We start from the raw sequence: 18,136 nt of genomic DNA on the forward strand, positions 1-18,136 counted from the left end.
TTTCTCCCACTGCAAACCTCAGTGTGGATTTTGGCTTTACTGTGCTGGGCCAGTGGACCTGTTTCGTTAGGTAAAACTCAAACTCTTGAGTGAATCCCGACACTTCCCTCCAAATCCCCAAAGGTCAGGAACCAAAAGGGGGTGAGGGGGTGAACACACTTTCTTTTTAAGTGGAGGGCACAGGTACTGGTCACTAAATTGGGGCAGTCAGGACCTACTGGAGGGCCTGGCCCTGCAAAGACATGGACAGGTGTTGGAGGGACAAGGTGGGACACCAGACTGTGGTAGATAGGGAGGTGGCTCTGTCAGTCCTGACCCCCACTGCCCACAGAAGGAAGACAGGAGTCCAGGGACACAACCGTATCTGCAAACTTGTTTCACTTTTTAAAAAGTGGGCCTTTTCTTGATCAGAAAATAGCTTTCAGAGGCAAGTTTCTCCCTGTGAAGGAAACCCATTCTATGCAAATGATCATTTCTGCAAAATTGCCCTGCGCTGGTCCTTAGCCAGTCTGCCTGAGGTGACCTGAAATGGCTGCTGAGTCTGAGCTGGGGGCCTCAGGGGTTTGCTCATCAAGGAGCCTACAAGTGAGTGGGTGGGTGCAGGTGCAGAGGGACCCTTGGGACCAGGTGGTGCCCTTGCCACATCCACCTGGTTGGCAGGGCCAGGGAAGAGCAGGGCAGGCCAGGAGAGGGAGGAAGGAAGGGATGGAGAAGGGCTGGAGTAGAGTGCACCTGGGAACTGGCACGGAGGGGACTGGGCCAAGCAAGCAGTGCCCCTCCATCAGAGGAGAGACAGGGAGCCCTTCAGGTGAGGTTGTCTTGGGATCCCTACTGCCTTCTGGATTTTACGGATCTAAAAAGGCCATGTGTTGACTATCGTGTGTGTGTATGTGTGTGCGTGTGCATGTGTCTGCATATGTGTGTGTGTGTGTGTTGCTTGTTTTGGGAAAGGGTGAAGTAAGCTCCTCTGGGTTCATCTGGGGGTGGGGCTCAACCTGTGGTAACTCAAGAAATGCCTTCTGTGGCAAAGTCCTCTAGGTCGTCGGTGGAGATGATGCCCAGGCCTGGAGCTTCTGCACCCTCCTCTTCTGGGCTCTGGGGAGGCCCATGGGGGCGCTGGCCTGTAGAGTGTGGGGTGCAGTCACCATGAGGCCCTGAGGCCAGCTGTAGTCCAGACTCGTGGACACTCTGGGGCCTGGCACGGGCCGTGGAGGCATGAGGACCTTGCCTGAGGAAGGTGGGTGCGGAGAGCTGAGAGGAGCAGCGCAGTGGCATCAAGGCCGTCACAGGCACTGGCTGGAAGCCGGGGTACAGCACATAGGGAGCGGCCAGGGCATCTGGTGGGGTCGGCTCTGGGGAGGCCCCCTCGGAGGACGGGATGGAGACCTTGACATACTTGCCCGTCTCTGGGTCATAAAAGGTCTTGATTTTCACCTGGAGTGGCAAGTCGAAGACAAAGTACTCCCCGGACTGCGGATCCTGGAGGACCTTCTGGGTGGCGGGGTACGCAGGCAGGGGTGTGAGGGACTGGGGGCCTCCGGGCTGCCTCCCTACAGGCTCCGAGAAGCCGGACACGGAGTGGCGGTGCATGGGAGGGGGCAGGGAACGGACCACAGGGAAACTGTGTCGGAGCCTCTCTCTGGGGCACAGTGGCCTTTGCTGTGTCTGCTCCAAGTCCTCTGGGCAGGGTTTTCCCTCTTGTGACTCGCTGTGCTTCTCCTGAGCCTGGTCGGTCTTCCTCCTCTTACTTGCCAGCTTCTTCGCCCGCCGCAGGGCTTTCTCTGTTTTGGGTGGGACTGCAGGTGGCTTGCTTGCTGCCCTCTCTAGCTGTGCAGGAAGCTCAAGTCTCCCAGGGGTGCCTGCTGGGCTGGTAGCCACATCCAGCAATGAACCTCTTGGAGAGAGGGTTCGGAGGTCTTCTGCCGACAGCTCAAGTAGGGGGTCGGAGCCACCCTCCCACACGAGGGCGTGGGTCAGGTCCTCCCTCCTGGTGACCCTGGCAGGACTGGAGCTGGCCCAGGGTCTGGCTTGAGGAGGCTCCTCGGGCAGCAGCTCTGGTCCTCCAGGGGCCTGGGAAGCCTCCTCCCACATGCTGCTGGCAGCAGGGGAGCAGGCACTGCTCTCCCCCGGGGAGCTGGGGTTAGGGGAATTTGCCATCTCACCGGGGACCAGTCTTCTGCCAGGGGGCCCTGCTCTGGGTGTGGACAAAAAGTGACTCTTGAAACCTGGTGTCTGCTCTTCCCAACAGGTTTCAGGCTGCCATGGGGGTGGCTGGTCTTCTATGTCGCCCTTGGGTAAAGTGATGGTGGGAATGTGCCGTGGGGCCGTTGGCTTCCCTGAGTCTGCAGAGCTGCTCTTGCAATTGCTTGCCATGAGGCCATGTGCAGCATCTGGTGGTGGCTTCACCCTGTCCCCCTCTCCCACCAGAGGCATAGATGGGAAATTCCCCTTTGGGGCTGGCTGAGAGGCCTCCATCCTGGCCATGCTGGACCCCTGCCTGGGGTCCTCCATGACCTCGTTGGCCATGCACTTCACACGTGTGCTCAGCGTGTTAGTGGGTGTCGATGTACCAAGAATGTCCTGGTTTTCGGGGGCACAGAAACCAGGATCCTCACCCCATTCTGGCCTTGGCAATTCCTCCTCTTTGTGGCTACTGCTGAGGGAGTCCTCCGAGGACATGGTCCTCAGGAGAGGCAGCATGATAGGTTTAATTACAGGGGTGGCTCTGAGGGTGTTGTCTTTAATGGTAAACAGTATGTGCCTGTTTGAAGCAGAAGATGGTGAGGGAGTAAGGTCTTTGGCTTGTGAAAAGGTCGTACTCTTATTTTCCCCAATCCGAGAGCCTCTGAAATTAGCTTCCTCTGCCGATGCCTTCCTGGTTCTTCCTCCAGGCACACTTTCCCCTTCTCTTTGCAATGCTTCCCCCTGGCTGCGGTCTTCCAGGCACGTGTGCCCATTGCTTAAGGTGCAGTACTGCAGCTCATCCTTCCCCACCACGTTCTCCTTCTCATCCTTCTGACTGTCACCTGCACTCACATCCTTCCTCGTGTCTTCCCGCTGGTTCTCAGTAAACCACATCTTCTGCTGATCATCAAATGAGGCAAAGGATTGATCTGAAGAGCTGGTGCTGAATTTGGCCTTACCCTTGAGGCTTGGCATAAAATCGGATTGGCTGTCACTGTAAAACACATCTTCCTCCTCAGGAGAGAGGGGCCCTGGGGATAATTTCTGGTTCAAGTGTGTGTTCTGAAGTCCTGCCTCCCTCTCAGGTTCTGTCTCTTGGGACACAGATCTGGAGAGCCCATTCTCTGGCTGGTGAGTCTTCGTTTTCTCTGTAGCCCTTCCAGGCTCAGGATCCCTACTGCAAAGCCTGAGGGAGAGGTGTTTCCTGGGGCGGTGTTCCCTGGAGTCTGGACACCAGCCAGATCCGGCAGGACCCATCTCCAACTCTCCTTCCACCTCGTCATTCTCATAACTGCTCCTCTCAGCAGCCTCCCCGTTAACATAGAAGGGGACTTTGGTGATAGTCGAAGCTGCGCTAAGAGTTAGATAGCTGTCTGCAGAGAGCTCACTGGGGTCAGCTGTAGGGCCCTTCTGGGGATTGATGTGTGATGCAGTAGGGTCATCAGCGGGTCTCTCCTTAGAAAGCTCATTTGGAGGGCTTTCCTCAAGTCCATTGGGTAGGACGACACCGTTGCTCACAGGTTCTTGCTTTCCATCAACCTTACCTCTAGTTTTCTCATCAAGCCCTTTCAAGAGAGGTGAGGAACTGTATGTACTCTTAACACGCTTCCGCACGTCCTTGAGGTTAAACAGCAGGCTAGGGGCTTTGGACTTGTAGCTGTCTCGAGACTGACATTCACTGGGCTCCTTCTCTTGGTATCCATTTAGCTGTCCTGGTGGTGATGGGGTTTGCTCTGCTGGCTGGCTCTCTGCTGAATCCAGGGTGTGCTTGCTGGGTATGATGGGGGTCAGGAGCTTACTGATGTTAAAGGGGGGATCATAATGTTCATTGGGTTCCACAGGCAGGTCAAGAGCATCATTTTCTGGAAACTGTCCCTGGGGGTTGTGTTTTGTATACAAAGGTGGGCCTCTCCTGTTGGTCTGTGTCTTTTCTTCCGAGGTATCTTGTAGACTTTCTTTCCCTTTTTTGCCAGTCTTTGGCTTCCTCCATGGGGGCTGGGCTGGCTTCTCTTGAGAATCAGGCTGTGAGCTGGGAGCTTTTCCTTCCACAGCAAATACCTGGGATCCTGGATCCCTGCACCCCCAGGGTACGGATGTGGACAGAGCCCCTGCTGTGAGTCTCTTCTCTTCCTGACTGCAGCAGGCCTGAACCTGGCAGGGAGAGACTGTGCACTCAGGAGGACGGGGTTCACTTAGCAAGGTTGTGTCCCCATAGTGCTTGGGAGCTTTGCTTTCTGGGACGGTTCCAGCCACGTCCTTTCTCTCCAGCAGCTTTGGTTGGTGGGCATTCCATGACTCAAAAGCACTATTTTCACTGTGCAGAAAGGTGCCTTTGCCTCTCCCAGGCTCACACGTGGCTGGCTTGTGGTGCGGAGAGGGGAATTTTGACTCAGATGAGGTGGCCGTGTCGTCGGCTGCCGGGAGGAAGCTGCTGGAGCTGTGACAGGCCATTTCTGGGTTCTTGGAGGACTCCTGTTCTCCGTGCTTCCTGCCTGGCTGGTGGCTGTTCTGATGGGTGTTGGAAACTTCAGCGGGCACCCTCCTGACTGTCAGAAATGCAGAATCAAAGCAGAAGTTGACACTGCTTTCTGGAAGAGGAGCGAATTTGGGGGGATTTTTCAGAGCCGGAGGCTTGCTGGTAGTGGGCCTGCTCTCACAACGTTGGCTCTCGGTCCTGTCGAAAGATTTAATTAGTGTTGATACTTTGGAGACTGGCTTGTTGCTGCTCCTTAGGCCAGAAACTGGCACCTCCAGTCTCCTCTGGACTGGCGTTGGTGGGGGGCTGGTTTTGGGGTACTTTTCCTCTCCCTGAACGTACTTGGGTAGCTGTCGGAAGGTGGCTGCCCAGCCTGAATGTTCCGTGCCCTGTGACGGTAACTGGCTCCAAATGCCACTTTTCCTCTGGGTGTGGCTCACTGTTCTCTGGTGAAAAGTCTCAAACACCTGTCGGGTGATATCCGGGGACACGGCCAGATAGGAATCATGGAAGGATGTATCCTCTGAGATGCACAAGCTCCGGAATGCCCGGTCTGTGAGGCTGCTCACTTCCCTGTCTGCATCATCCAACACGCTGCCGATGCTGGAGGAGTCACTGAACCCGTCTGTGCACTTCTTGTTTCCCTGCATCATCTGTCAGCTCCAAGAAAGCTGTCCTCGTCAGCCGGCAGGTGTCTCTGGTGATGATTCTGGCCAGTTTAGGTGTTTCCCTCTTCCCACAAAACTGGAGCTTCTCATTCACAGATGCAATTGCGAAGTGGGGAATTTTTGTTTTTTTCTCTGCAAAAGAAAAAGATGCAGGGTGTGAACAGGGTATACAGCTCTACGCAAGAATATGTGCTGGTCCAGGTGGAAAATGGTGCCTGTGAGGGTTAATTTTATGTGTCAACTTGGCTAGCTTGCTATACGTCTAGACTGTAGACCAGTCTAGCTGTTTCTGTGAAGGTATTTTTAAGATGTGATTAACACTAAAATCAGTAGACTTTAAGTAAAGCAGTTTATCTTCTATAAGGCAGGTGGTCCTCATTTAATTAGTTGAAGGCTCTAAGAATAAAAAGGCTGAGTTCACAAGCAACACAAACAAAAATAGACAAGTGGGATTACATCAAGTCAAAAGCTTCTGCAGAGCAAGGGAAACAATTACAGAAATGAAAACGTATTCTACGGAATGGAAGAAAATGTTTTCAAACTGCATATCTGATAAAGGCTCCAGGAGATTGGGAGTAGCATCCCGGCATAGGCTCAAAGCTGCTGGGCTGTCAGTAATGTTTGTCTTTCATCCTGGAAGCCAGGCTTCATTGGGGTCTGTTGTTTCCATGTCTTGACCACAGCACTCTGGTAAGTTAGCAATGCTGATTCATCGGCTGATTGACTTGTTTCTGTGAAAGACAGAACTAAGCTGGAGAAAGGATGGGACCTGAGTTCTAGTGGACTGAATGAGCTTATAAGGAGCTAATGACCTGCTCTGGGAAGGCCTCTCTGCACATGCTCTTCAGCCCTACCTTGAAAGGCAGGCTGCTGGCTCCCTGGAAAGTACACGCTTATGACAGCATATGCTTTTTAGAAGGCTGCATACAAGGGGAGAGCATCAGCCCACGTGATGAGTAGGGGAGACTCTGAGGGCTGGCCAAGATCACGCCTTCCCCAGTAGAAGACACACGCTCGGTCTTCAGACTCCCATGCAGTTAGCATGGCCAGAGGACATGGCTGTGATCACAGGGATGGAAGCAGCCAGCAGTCTGTGAAAGTTCCTGCCTCTCTAATCAAAGGAGCAATTCCTGTTGTCTCCGCTCTGTCAGTGCTCTTCTTCCTGCCTTGAATGCAGACAAGAAGCCAGAAACTGCTTGATTTCTTTGCTGGGGCTGCCGGAACAAACGATGGCTTAAACATTGAAAATGTATTGCCACACAGTTCTGGAGGCTGGAAGTCCAAAATCAAGGTGTCGCAGGGTTGGTTCCTTTTGAGGGCTGTAAGGAAGAATTGATCCTAGCATTTCTCGTTGGCTTTAGGACACACGTCTTCTCCCTGCGTCTTCACATCATCTTCCCTCTATGCTTGTCTCTCTGTCCACAGTTTTCCTTTTTCAAACTTCTAAAAATTTTCTAATTATTAAAATTTTTTTTTCATTCTGTCACCCAGGCTGGAGTGTAGTGGTGTAATCATAACTTACTGCAGCCTCGACCTTTTGGACTCAAGTGATCTTCCTGCCTCGGCCTACCAAGCAGCTGGGACTACAGGTGCACTATACCCTACCTGGCTAATTTTTCTATTTTTTGTTTACATGGGGTTTCACCATGTTGCTCTGGCTTCTCTTGAACTCCCAGGCTCAAGTAATTGGCCCATCTTGGCCTCCCAAAGTGTTGGGATTACAGTCATAAGCCACTGCGCCCTGCCCAAATTTTCCCTTTTCATAAGGACACCAGTCATACTGGATTAGGGCCCACCTTAATAACCTTGTCTTAACTAAGTACAATACATCTGTAACAGCCTTATTTCCAAAAGGTCATACTCTGAGGTAATGAGAGTTATGATTTTTTTTTAGGGGGGCCATGATTCAACCGTAACATTGAATTCACTTTGCAGCCCTGAGAGACAAGCAATAGCCACTGAAGGCCAACCTGCAGAGGATGGCAGGGTGGACAGGTGAGGAGCCCAGGTCCTGGCCAGCACTGCTAAGCTGTGAGCCCATGGCAGCACCATCCCACATGAATTTATGTTATTGAGGCTGGTGTGGGGTTTGATGGAACCTGAGTGGCATTGACCACTATGAGTCAGGTTTTCTGTACCCTGAGATCCTATCAAAACAGTCCGGAGTCTCCTGATGTCCTAAATGCTGGGATTCTGATCTTGGCAATGGCTGAACTCAGTAATATTGGGGGTTTCTACACTTTGAATGAAAATAAGATAGTTTACATTAAGATGAAAATAGGTTTGTTGGAGACCTAAATTTAAAAGCTTAGATAGAGTCAACCAAGCCTCTAACCAATTAAACATACCCTCGTATTAGTAGGTATTTGCTATTTGGTTTTTGAATACTCAGCTTGCATCCTCTGAGAAAAAGCACTTGATACTTTGTGGGAAATTTCCTCACCCCTTGGTTTTCAGTCTTGGTGGGGCTGAAAGTCAAGGTGCCTGCAGAGGCTCCCCAGGGCCAATAGCAGGTGTTAGACTGAGGACAAGCCCATGGATTGTAGCAGTTCTCCTGGAGCCACACAAGGATGGAAGCATGCTCAGGCTTCCTTGCTGGTGGTAGAGCTTTCACTATGCTTAAGGACATACCTGACCCCTGACGTTTCCTAGCCTGGAACTTTAGCTGTCACCTTGAGTCTACAAGACCTCCATTTTTCTTTTAATACATATGCATTTCTACCTCATTTCTTCAGTTTCTGCTTCTGTTGCTTGTGGTTGAAGAACCCTACCTGATCCTGGGTTTACATCCTCATTCCAAACAGTGGTGAAGGATGTTCATGGATTTTTCAGAGCATTCAGAAAATAACTACATTGCTTCTGCCTCAAGGAAAAGAGAGACTCCCTCCCCACCTTGCTAGCTTTATTCAGATAATTTCTTCAATTCTGATTTGATATACCTGGGGTCAGACGGGACAGTCAGAAACTTGACCTCATTCTCCCCCCACCCCCAGCCCCCATTGTACCTTTCGGCATAATGGCCAAAAACAAAAGGTGTTTCTAGATGCTTGCTCTTGGATTAGTTCCATACCTGTTACAGTACTGGAAGCTGCAGGTGCCTGCCGTGCTGAGTTTCAGGATGTGTAGTTTTAAAACATCTTTTTATGCTTATATTTGGTGTCATCACTGCCCATCTAGAAAGAAGAAAAATAATTTCAGTGGAACCCAACTGACAAAAGGGCCAAGCACAAGTTCAGTGGAAAAAGTATCTTTTATTTTATTTTTTTTGAGACAAGGTCTTGCTCTATTGCCCAGGCTGGAGTGCAGTGGTGTAATTTTGGCCCATTGCAACCTCTACCTCTTGGGTTCAAGCAATTCTCGTGCCTCAGCCACCCAAGTAACTGGGATTACAGGTGTGCAACACCATGCCCAGCTAAGTTTTGTATTTTTAGTAGAGACAGGGTTTCACCATATTGGCCAGGCTGGCCTCGAACTCCTGACCTCAAGTGATCTGTCTGCCTTGGCCTCCCAAAGTTCTGGGATTACAGGAGTGAACCATCACACCTGACCCAAAGTATCTTTAAATGACAGTTATACAACAATGTAATTGGCCTTCAAAAATGAAAAAGAATCCATACTTGAGCTCAACAAAATTCCAAAAATAGGCATATTTGACCATAAGGTCAATTTATATCCCTCCTAATATCCGTTAATTTGTCCATGGTCCAAGACATTTTTAGAAACCTGTTTTAAGCTGTTCAGTTTTCTAATATGATTGACCCAGTTGTGAACTATTTTTTGCTAATAAAATCTGACCTAAGGCCCTTTTCCCACTGAACTGATAAGTTGGGTTTTGCAGCAAAGAGAACTGGAGCAGTGAAAGTCAAGTCCACTCAGCAAGTGGCAGCACAGTGTTGGATTCATTGTTGGCAGAAGGCTTGAGACTTCTGACAGCTAAAAGAACCAAAAAGCTGCCCAGGAGGATTTTCAGAATGCTCAGAATGAAGAGTGAACTAATTAAAATAAATCCACTCTGCACATTTTAAATGCAGACCTTTGGGGTTTCCATAAGACCTTTCCCAGCTTGTAGCTCCTGGATATTAATCTAGTTCAAGGTAGTTTATTAATAATATTAATAATCATAATAGCTTGAATTTGTGGCGTCTATTTCTTTGGAGAATCACAGAGGTGCTCTGTGTCTACTACCATACGGCGAGGCCCTATCCCTGACTTCCCAGGCTGGCTTAGATGGGCCTCCTTCATGTTCCCAAAGCATACTGGGTTTACCTTTTCCAAAGCTCAGCTGTGTTGTCACTTCATACATCATGACCCATATGTTTCAGGAACTGATGATCGCTGCTTTCTCTCCTCAACTAGAAAGGAAGTTCCTTGAACCAAGGAAGGGAGTCTTGTATACCTTTGTATACTGAGCTCAATAAATAGAAGCTAAATCACTGTTTGTGGTAATGCTCTGAATTGGGTTATCTTTATTCTGATTTTTTTTTTCCTGGAGGGCAAACTGAGGCACAGAAAAGAAGGGAAAAGATAATATGAATTTTGTTGAGAAAGACTCCTGGTCTTGGGTCTTATGGTCTTCCAAAAAATTCAGATTGATCCATTTGCATCTCTAAATAATAAGGCCACTCCCCTGCCTGAAGCTCCACTGAGATCTGACTTAAGGATGAGGATGAAACCCATCTGGTGTCACACACTGGTGAGACGGAGGTGCAGAACGACATAGTGGCATTTATTTTGTGAATGGTTAGGACACCCCTCACCCTGTGCTTAGGCTTTCCCCCTAGGCAGTTGCCTCATGGACTCACTGACATTGCTGCTGGAATGAATTTTCCAGATGCCAGTGGAAAAACTCTCTTGCTCACCACTTTGAACCATTTGAAGGAAGCCACTCTGAACTGGCGAAAATTCTTGCTGGTAGAGCACTTTGCCAGTGAAAGGGTGTGTTCCCTTCAGACAGCATGATGGAGGATACAGTGCATATGGCAGGGCCATGTTCTAAACAAGGTCTTGGAACCTCGTCATGAATGCATATAAATAAACATCAATATTTAATCAAGACCTGGTCAATTCCTATTTATGTCTGTGGCCTTCAAAGACTGTTCTCTTAAATGATTCTTATCTCCCCCCTCCATTATTTCCTTACCTGTCTCACTCGGCCTTTAGTGTCTGGCCCCCACTCCTCCCTGACGGATCTTCTGATGGCACTTTTGCTCCTCATCTGACTGAACTTTTAGACTGCAATCTAGCCTAGTGGCCACCGTCTACTTGAGATACTCTCTCACTTTGACTCTTTCCTTCTCCCCTCCCTGTCTGGATGTTTAGTCTCTTCCTCTCCTTGACTGCTGGGTTTCCTCTGCTCCCAGTCCTGGAGCCTCTTGTCTCCTCACTGTACAGTCTACATGCAGGTGATTGTCCCCACACCACGGTCCCTGCAAGCATCCACACACTGAGGCTGCGTCCAGGCCAGGCCATTTGCCCGGCTGCAGTCCACGCCTCTGCCCACCCACCAGGCAGCTGGGTGCCCCTGTCTCACAGCCCTTCCAACCCACACTTTTAAAGCAGAGTCCATGAGCCTTCTGCAAGCCCACTTTCTCCCTGGGGACCTCAGAAACCTGATGTCACTTTCGATTTCCTCCTCCTGTGCCTTCACCTATGACATCCATTTCCTAGTCCTATGAGTTTCATTTCCGAAGGTCTCTTCCTTACACACCAGTCTCCATCTCCACATTCACTGTGTGGACCAAGCTGCTGTCTCAAATCCCTTGGACACTGCAGCAGCCCATTCCTGCCCTGCACCAAGAGGCAGCTTTCAACACTCAAACTTGTTCATATCAACCTCTTGCTTAGAATCCCTTGATGGCTTTCCAGTTTTAAGGAATGAAGATCAATCTCCTTAACTCAGATCCTCTCTTTCCATCCACACCTTGTGCCATCTTTCCCCTCATGCTTGGCTTTCCAGCCACCCTGGTCTTTTTCCAGTTTTATGCCATCCTACTTCCTGCCTCAGGGCTTCTGCACATGGTGTTCCCTCTGCCTGGACTTTTTTACTTCCATCCTTTCATCATTACCGGGTTAACTCCAACATGTGCTTCAGAGCCCAGTTCACATGTCCCTTTGATGATGCAGCTTCCTCAGGCTATTCCAAGTCTGCTCATTACATCCCTTTATCATAGGCTATACCCATTATTTTGCAGCACTTACCATAATTATAATTAAGCATTTAACTGGGTGATTTGTTGTTTAATGTTTGTCCCTCCTGCTAGCCTGAGTGCTTATTGGTGGCGGGGTCCACGTTTGTGTTTCTTTTTCATGTAGCACAGTGTACAGTGCAAGCAATATCTGTTAAATAAATGAGAAAACCCTTCCACTTGTCATGATATTACTCACACTGTTGACAGGCTTAGGAGGACTTACTTTATTGACAGTCAATTATAATCCAATCATCGCAGAATTATCACAAATTTCAAATTAGTGAATTTGAATCCAAGTGGATTTTATTTACTTTTTGATTCCACATCCCTCAAATATGTAAAATTCCCCCATGGTAAGAAATGGAAACAGGTGGACAGGATTGTTCTTGGAGACTATTGACAGGCTGGCTCTGGGGAAGGCATCCCTCAGCAGCGTGGCATGTACTGTTTATGTCCGGATTGCATTTCTATCAGGGGGAGATGAAAAGAGACTTCATCGTGACTTTGCCATTTCCCAGTTGGTCTCTTACACTGCTCTCAGTGCTCTAAGTTGGGAGTGGTTTTGATGCCTTCTGGAGGGCCAGCGTCCAGCAAACTTCCACGTAATGTTGAGTATATTACCCGAGGCTCTGTTTACAGCCACAGTGTGAATGGTCATTAAGTGATGCGTTATCTAAATTACAGGGTCAGCGGATGAAATGCTGGCTTTGCCCTCTACCTCCAGGCAACTGTGCAGGACTCAACAGCACTTCCTCCACCGACCCAGGCCAAACTTGCATCAGGTGGAGAAGGTTCTGCAAAACACCAGAGCACACTAGGGGAAACAGGATCCCCGGGCAGGAATTTAAAAATGGACTCTCCAGTTGATCCCCTGGAGAAGAGCAAAGGGTCTGCCATGCCCACTGTGAATATGCGCACGGGTGAACTGGTGGTGCCCTGCAGCCTTGGAGCCCCAAGAATTACACTTAAGGATGTGTATTTTCTTCTCCTTATTGTAGGGTCATCTTTTTGAATCAGAATACTTCAAACAAACTCAATTTGAGCATGTATCCTCATGAATCAGCTTTTCCGTGAGATGAGCACTGAAATACCCTTTGCACAGTCATTGCTAACTTCTAACTCTTCCAAAATGTTTTCTCACATGATGCTTTTTTTCCATGCCATGCCTCATGATGCTTTTATTATTGACTGGGATGTGCTGCTTTTTGCGGACACAATTCTCTCTCCCTTCTAATCCTTTACAAATGCCTATGCATGACCTTCAAGTCCCTCTTGGCAGGGGAGCTCTGCCTGCTCCCACACCCTCCTTCCTCCAGGCCTGTGGTGCCCTGTGCCAGGGAGGGGAAGGGCCCATGTGTCCTGGACCAGATTCCTCAAGTAGTAGTCCCTGTGCCTGGAACATCTCTCCTTGTCCTCGGCCGCAACTGCTGACAACTTCCTCCTCTGTTCTGTTCCTCATAGAATCTTTTCTTCGCTTTTTATCACTTACATTGCTTTATTCTTCCTGCACTGAGGTGAATCTATCTCTCCCACTAGACTTTGAGATCCTTGGTGTGAGGTCCCTGGCTTGGTTCATCTTTTACCTACAGCGTGCCTGGTGCACCCTGGTCACTGGGAAATGTTTTCAGCTCTGGTTGCTGAGTGCACATCTTGGACCCTGGGATGTGATGACAGAGGTTTACTGTGGTGTGCAGAGGGACAGAGGTCCATGTTCCCCTTGTCTTCCTCAGGGCTCCCGGCTGGCAGCCAACCCAGGCCTGAGAAGGTCATGCAGTCCACCTTCTGCTGATCTACCCTGGACCCTCATGTGTCCCAGGTTGTAAGGACAGGAAGTGTAAGGGGAGAAGACTCACAACTCCTACATGCCAAGCCCTATTGCAAGTGTCCCCCACATAACTGAGGAGCGTGTCAGGTCCACAGGACCAGAGCCCCATTTGGTGATGCTGGAGGGCCCAGCTTAGGACCACAATCATCCATGAGGTGAGACAAAGAGCCCTCAGAGGGAGGACCCGGATATTCCGTGTCTCACAGCTGGTGACGGAGTGGGCTTGGGGCCAGGTCTTGGTGGTCCTGGGGACACTGCACAGAGGGAACAGTTGGTGGTCTGGCATGGCCAGGCTGCTAGATTGAGCAAATTAAAAATACAGGACGCCCAGTGAAATGTGAATTTCAAATAAACAATAAATACTTTTTTAGTGTAAGTGTATCCCATGCAATATGTGGGATACATTCTTACTAACAAAATTATTCATTATCTGAAATTCAAATTCCACTGGATGACTTTGTCATCATCATCATCATCATCATCATCTGGCTACATGAGGGTCTCACCAACTTTTAGCACTCAAAGTGGATCACAGTCAGAGGAAGCCAATGCGGTGAGTCAATACTGGGATGACACAGTGACGTTCACGGCTCAAGTGTATGCATCACCCTGTAGTTCATGACACACTTCAGCATCGTGATCTTGTTTGATTCCCATGATTCCTCTGAGGCAGGTTGAGTGGGCCTTGTTGTCACCATCTTCTAGGTTGAGAAACAAAGGCACAGAGAGGTGCAGGATGCTAAGTGCCACACAGCATGTAAAGACAGGGAAGAACTGGAGATGAGAGTCAGCCTGGGCTCACCACCTTACCACCTTCTGCTTTCTCCAGGATGAAACCCTGAACCTCTGGCCTGTGGACTCAGGCTCCCATAGGCATGTCGTGGGAGGTATTGCCAGCCCCACTCTTGGCTCATGGGAGAATTGGTGGCTCTGGGGGAGAAAACGAGGGTTTCATTTCACTTTTATGATATGTCCTAAGGATCTTCTTGGCTGAGTTCTCCCAGACATCCACAGAAGTGAAACTTTTGATTCAGTCTGTAAACATGAGTCCTTCCTGTTTGGGGAGGGCTCTGGTGCTGCGGGAAGCTCAGGCAGCTGGACTCTGCAGAGCTGGGGGCTCCCCTGCAGGCCCAAGGTGTACCCTTGAGCTACTGAAGATATGTTCCATTTTCCTCCTCATCCCTGCCCATCTTTCCACAGGAAGCCATTGGGGTTTGCTTCGTTGCTAGGTTTGACCACTTGCCGGTAGTGTGGTTTCTGAGCCCAAGATCTTCGGGTGAATTTAATTACCTTAATTGAATGGTGCTTTCACTTCTTAGAGAAGGGGAAACAGGAAGACAGTGGAGATGGCAAGGGTTGGCTTTATCACACCCAGAAGGCTCTAACAAATTGGAATTGATTCCTCTTGCTCTTTTTTCTGGGTTGGTTTTCTGAGCCATTGACTCAGGCATGTCTGAGGAGCAGTTCAGTGGAGTGAAGTGTGACAGCTCCTCCCTGTCTATGCACAGCCTGGAGCCTGGCTCACAGATGGTCCTCCACCCGCAGATGCACAGCACACACAGCCTCCACCACCCCATGCCACAGGGTGCCTTGCTCTGAACCTGCAACTTGCTGGCCAGTTTTGGGCCAAGCTCTTGACCTTTCTGTGCAATTCTAACAGCCCTCTTGCTTTAGAGGGGAATGTCCTTGTCTATGGTCTATGCTTTATGAGGAGAATGTCTTAGCTTGAACTAAAATATCATAGGCTGGGAGGCTTAAAATAGACATTTACTCCTCACAGTTCTGGAGGCTGGAAAGTCCAAGATCGAGGCACTGGCAGACCTGGTTTCTGGTGAGGGCCCTCTTCCTGGATTGTAAATGGACATTTTCTTGTTGTATTCTCATATGTCAGGGAGAGAGAGTGAGCGTGCACATGTATAAGCAAGCCCTCTTGTGTCTCTTCTTATAAGGGCACTGATCCCATCACAAGGGACCCCACCCTCATGAGCTAATTACTTCCCATAGGCCCTACCTCCTAACACCATTCCACTGGGGTCATCTCAGTGAATTTTGAAGCACACACATTCAGCCCATAGTAGCCAACAATGAAATGGCAAAATTTACTTCCTTAGTTGAGGTCCTTCAGGTGAGGGCAGCAGACACGTGTTGAGTGTCTGTGAAGCAGCAGGTTGACCCCTGCACCTGCCTGTGCTCACTTATTCCTTGATAACACTCCGCATGATAGGCTCCCCTCGTCATCTTACAGCTGGTGAAACTGAGCTGTAACTGGCTGGTCAATCATTGGTCCCCTGCTTAAAGCCTGAGAGTGCTGGGTGGGGCCTCACCAAGTCCTCAGCCTCAGTGCCCTGCTCTCTGGTTCCAGGATGATGCCTCCTCAGCTCCTCCCATGTGGCGCTTGCTGTCTTTGTAACCCTTTTTGACTTTTGGAAATCAGAAATTATAAGTTCATTTAGACTCCTAGAAAAAAGCGTAGGATCTCATAAGCATGACTTGAAGCTCATTTTTGTATTGATCCATTCAACAACTATTCATTGAACACCTGCTTCATGTCACCTGTTTTGGTGCTGGAGATATAGCCATGTGCAGGGCTGACCTGGGCCCTCTCCTTGTGGAATTGGATAGATCCTGGGAGGTTATTGCTTCGTAAAAGCGCAATTACCTCTGATTGCCTTAGATTGACTTCCACTGGGCAGTGCCTCTTACGAGTGTAAAGCAGAGATTTGATTTGCATAAGGGTCATTGTACATCTGGCCTGGCCATTTTGGTTCCACTAGCCTGATATTTGGCACATGGGAGAGGGGTGTCAGCCTGCAGCCTGGCCTGGCTTGACTGAACCCAAACTCAGGTTGTAGACTGGGAAAGCCAAAGGCTCTCAAACTGACTCTGATGCCACCGTACCCTGGGAGAGAACAAGTTTGGCTTTGTCCAGCCCCAGGAACATGATGTGGTTGGGTGCCATGATGGCAGTGTTGGCCTGGCGGGAATCTGAATCTTCTGCAACCACATTACACGTGCAGGGGCCTCTAAATCCTGTAGCAGGTAGAAGTCAAGGATGCCCCAGGGGTTGTAGTTGAAGAAACTAGCTTGCCTGGGCTTGCCAGACCCACAGAACTGGATGTGAGCATGGGTAGCAGGGGCTGCTGCCCTCTGGGGACAGGCTGGAGGAGAGATGCTTTCTCTGTGAGCTCAGCCCAGCCTGAAGTTGACTTCTGGCCTGGGTAGCCAGTCTTCCGTGCCTGGATGGGTCATTCCCCAGAAGCTTCCACATGCTGCTCAGACCCAGGGCTGTGCCTGCAGTTAGAGGCCAGGGAACCAGGCACAGGGAAGGCTGGGCTTGATCTAACCCAGGATGTGAGGGAGCCCAATACCTGGTATCACAGACCCAGGGAAGGACCCTATGGCAGGAGAAACAAGAAGTCACAGGACAAAAGAAGACAGGAGGAGAATCGGGCTGGGTTCAAGCAGTCTCCCACAACCTGTCCCCTCCTGGCTCCTGTACCCTGATGACCAGGGCAGGCCAAGCAATGTTTAATAACCAGCTCTCTGGGGCAAAAAGCACTGGATTTGTAGCACTGACTGATTTCTTGCTGCTCCCCTGACATCCCAAGCAGAGTTGGGACGAGGTGTACTCAATGGGCCTTGCAGGGTGCAGGGGGCTCTGGTGTGCCTCTGAATCCCAGCAGGCTCTGGAACTTGTGCTGCTTAGACTTGGGTAGAGTCTCACTCCACAAAGGCTAACCTGCGAGCTGTCAGCAGCACCTCTTTGCGAAGTTTCTGACCACTTCTGGAGGTGGAGCATTATGGAGGATCACTCCTTAGAGCTCCTGGTGGCCAGATGGGCTAGACTCAGCCAGACACAGTCGCTGGACAGTCCCTTCCACCAGGAAGGAGCTCAGACCTGGCACTGCCAGCTGCTCCATGACACTCTCTCATGTGTTCTCTGCAGGCCTCAAGGGGCCCAGCCTCAGCAGCCAGATGCTCCCTGAGCAAAGGACCCTTGGCTTCTCCTGGTGAGCTCAGAGGTGCTTTATAGGAGCAGCCATGCCAGCATCACAGGTAAAAGTAGGAGCAGGAAAGATCTGGAAGGGAGAGTGTGTGGTCACAAACAACTCTGTTCACCCCGTCTTCCTCTCCCAGGGCTAGGTGAGTGCCAGTCCTGCTCTACTGCCCAGGAGCAGTTGCCTGAGGGGCAGAGATTTTGGGAGAAAGCAGGGTCAGTCTGGCAGCCATGGTTCTGCTGCTTATCCTTCTGACCCTTGCACCTCTTTGTTGTAACCAATCCAAACTGCAGGGCCACCCTGACTGCCAGGTCAGCCGGGGCAGCTGCTGGAGGATGGACACACGGCTCCTTCAGGAGCACAGGGGCCATGCAAATGGTGGGTCCCCTGGGATCTAGGCACAGGTCCTAGTGCTGCTCTGTGCCCTTTAGCCATGGTTGCTGAGTACAACCATGCTCAAGGGACATGGCATGTGAGAGCCTTTCTCATCTGCAAGTGGACCCCATGCCATGCACCTGGCACAGGGGCTCCCAACAGACTTTCTAAGGCCCCATATCACTGGCGCTGCCTAGGTCTCTGGGCAAAATCACCCCTGGTTGAGAATCGCTGTTAGAGAATCAGGGAGGGAGCACTAGCCCAGCACCAGGCTCTTCCCGCCTTCACTTATTCATGTATTCACTTGCTCTTGCCCTTCACATTTCCTAGGAACATCTTGCCCTGGATTCTGGAAATGGCAGGACCTGACATGAGAGTCATCAAATAGGCAGTACCGGCAGTGGGAAGAGCGGAGATCCAGC

General features: G+C 50.2%; 1 protein-coding gene across 1 annotated transcript; it reads right to left on the reverse strand.

The window, feature by feature from the left end:
- Positions 1–781: 781 nt before the first annotated feature.
- Positions 782–5,409, reverse strand: C9H10orf71 (chromosome 9 C10orf71 homolog). Its single transcript, XM_007962586.3, has one exon. It carries the CDS (start codon positions 5,311–5,313, stop codon positions 1,006–1,008), a length of 4,308 nt encoding a protein of 1,435 aa, XP_007960777.3. The 5' UTR covers positions 5,314–5,409; the 3' UTR covers positions 782–1,005.
- Between the last annotated feature and the right edge of the window lie 12,727 nt (positions 5,410–18,136).

The sequence above is a fragment of the Chlorocebus sabaeus genome, chromosome 9 (assembly GCF_047675955.1).
Source record: "Chlorocebus sabaeus isolate Y175 chromosome 9, mChlSab1.0.hap1, whole genome shotgun sequence".
NCBI classification, from domain to species: Eukaryota; Metazoa; Chordata; class Mammalia; order Primates; family Cercopithecidae; genus Chlorocebus; species Chlorocebus sabaeus.

Bases quoted from the DNA above. Each gene is read 5' to 3' on its own strand.
- C9H10orf71 (XM_007962586.3), bottom strand. From the start codon at position 5,313: ATGATGCAGGGAAACAAGAAGTGCACAGACGGGTTCAGTGACTCCTCC.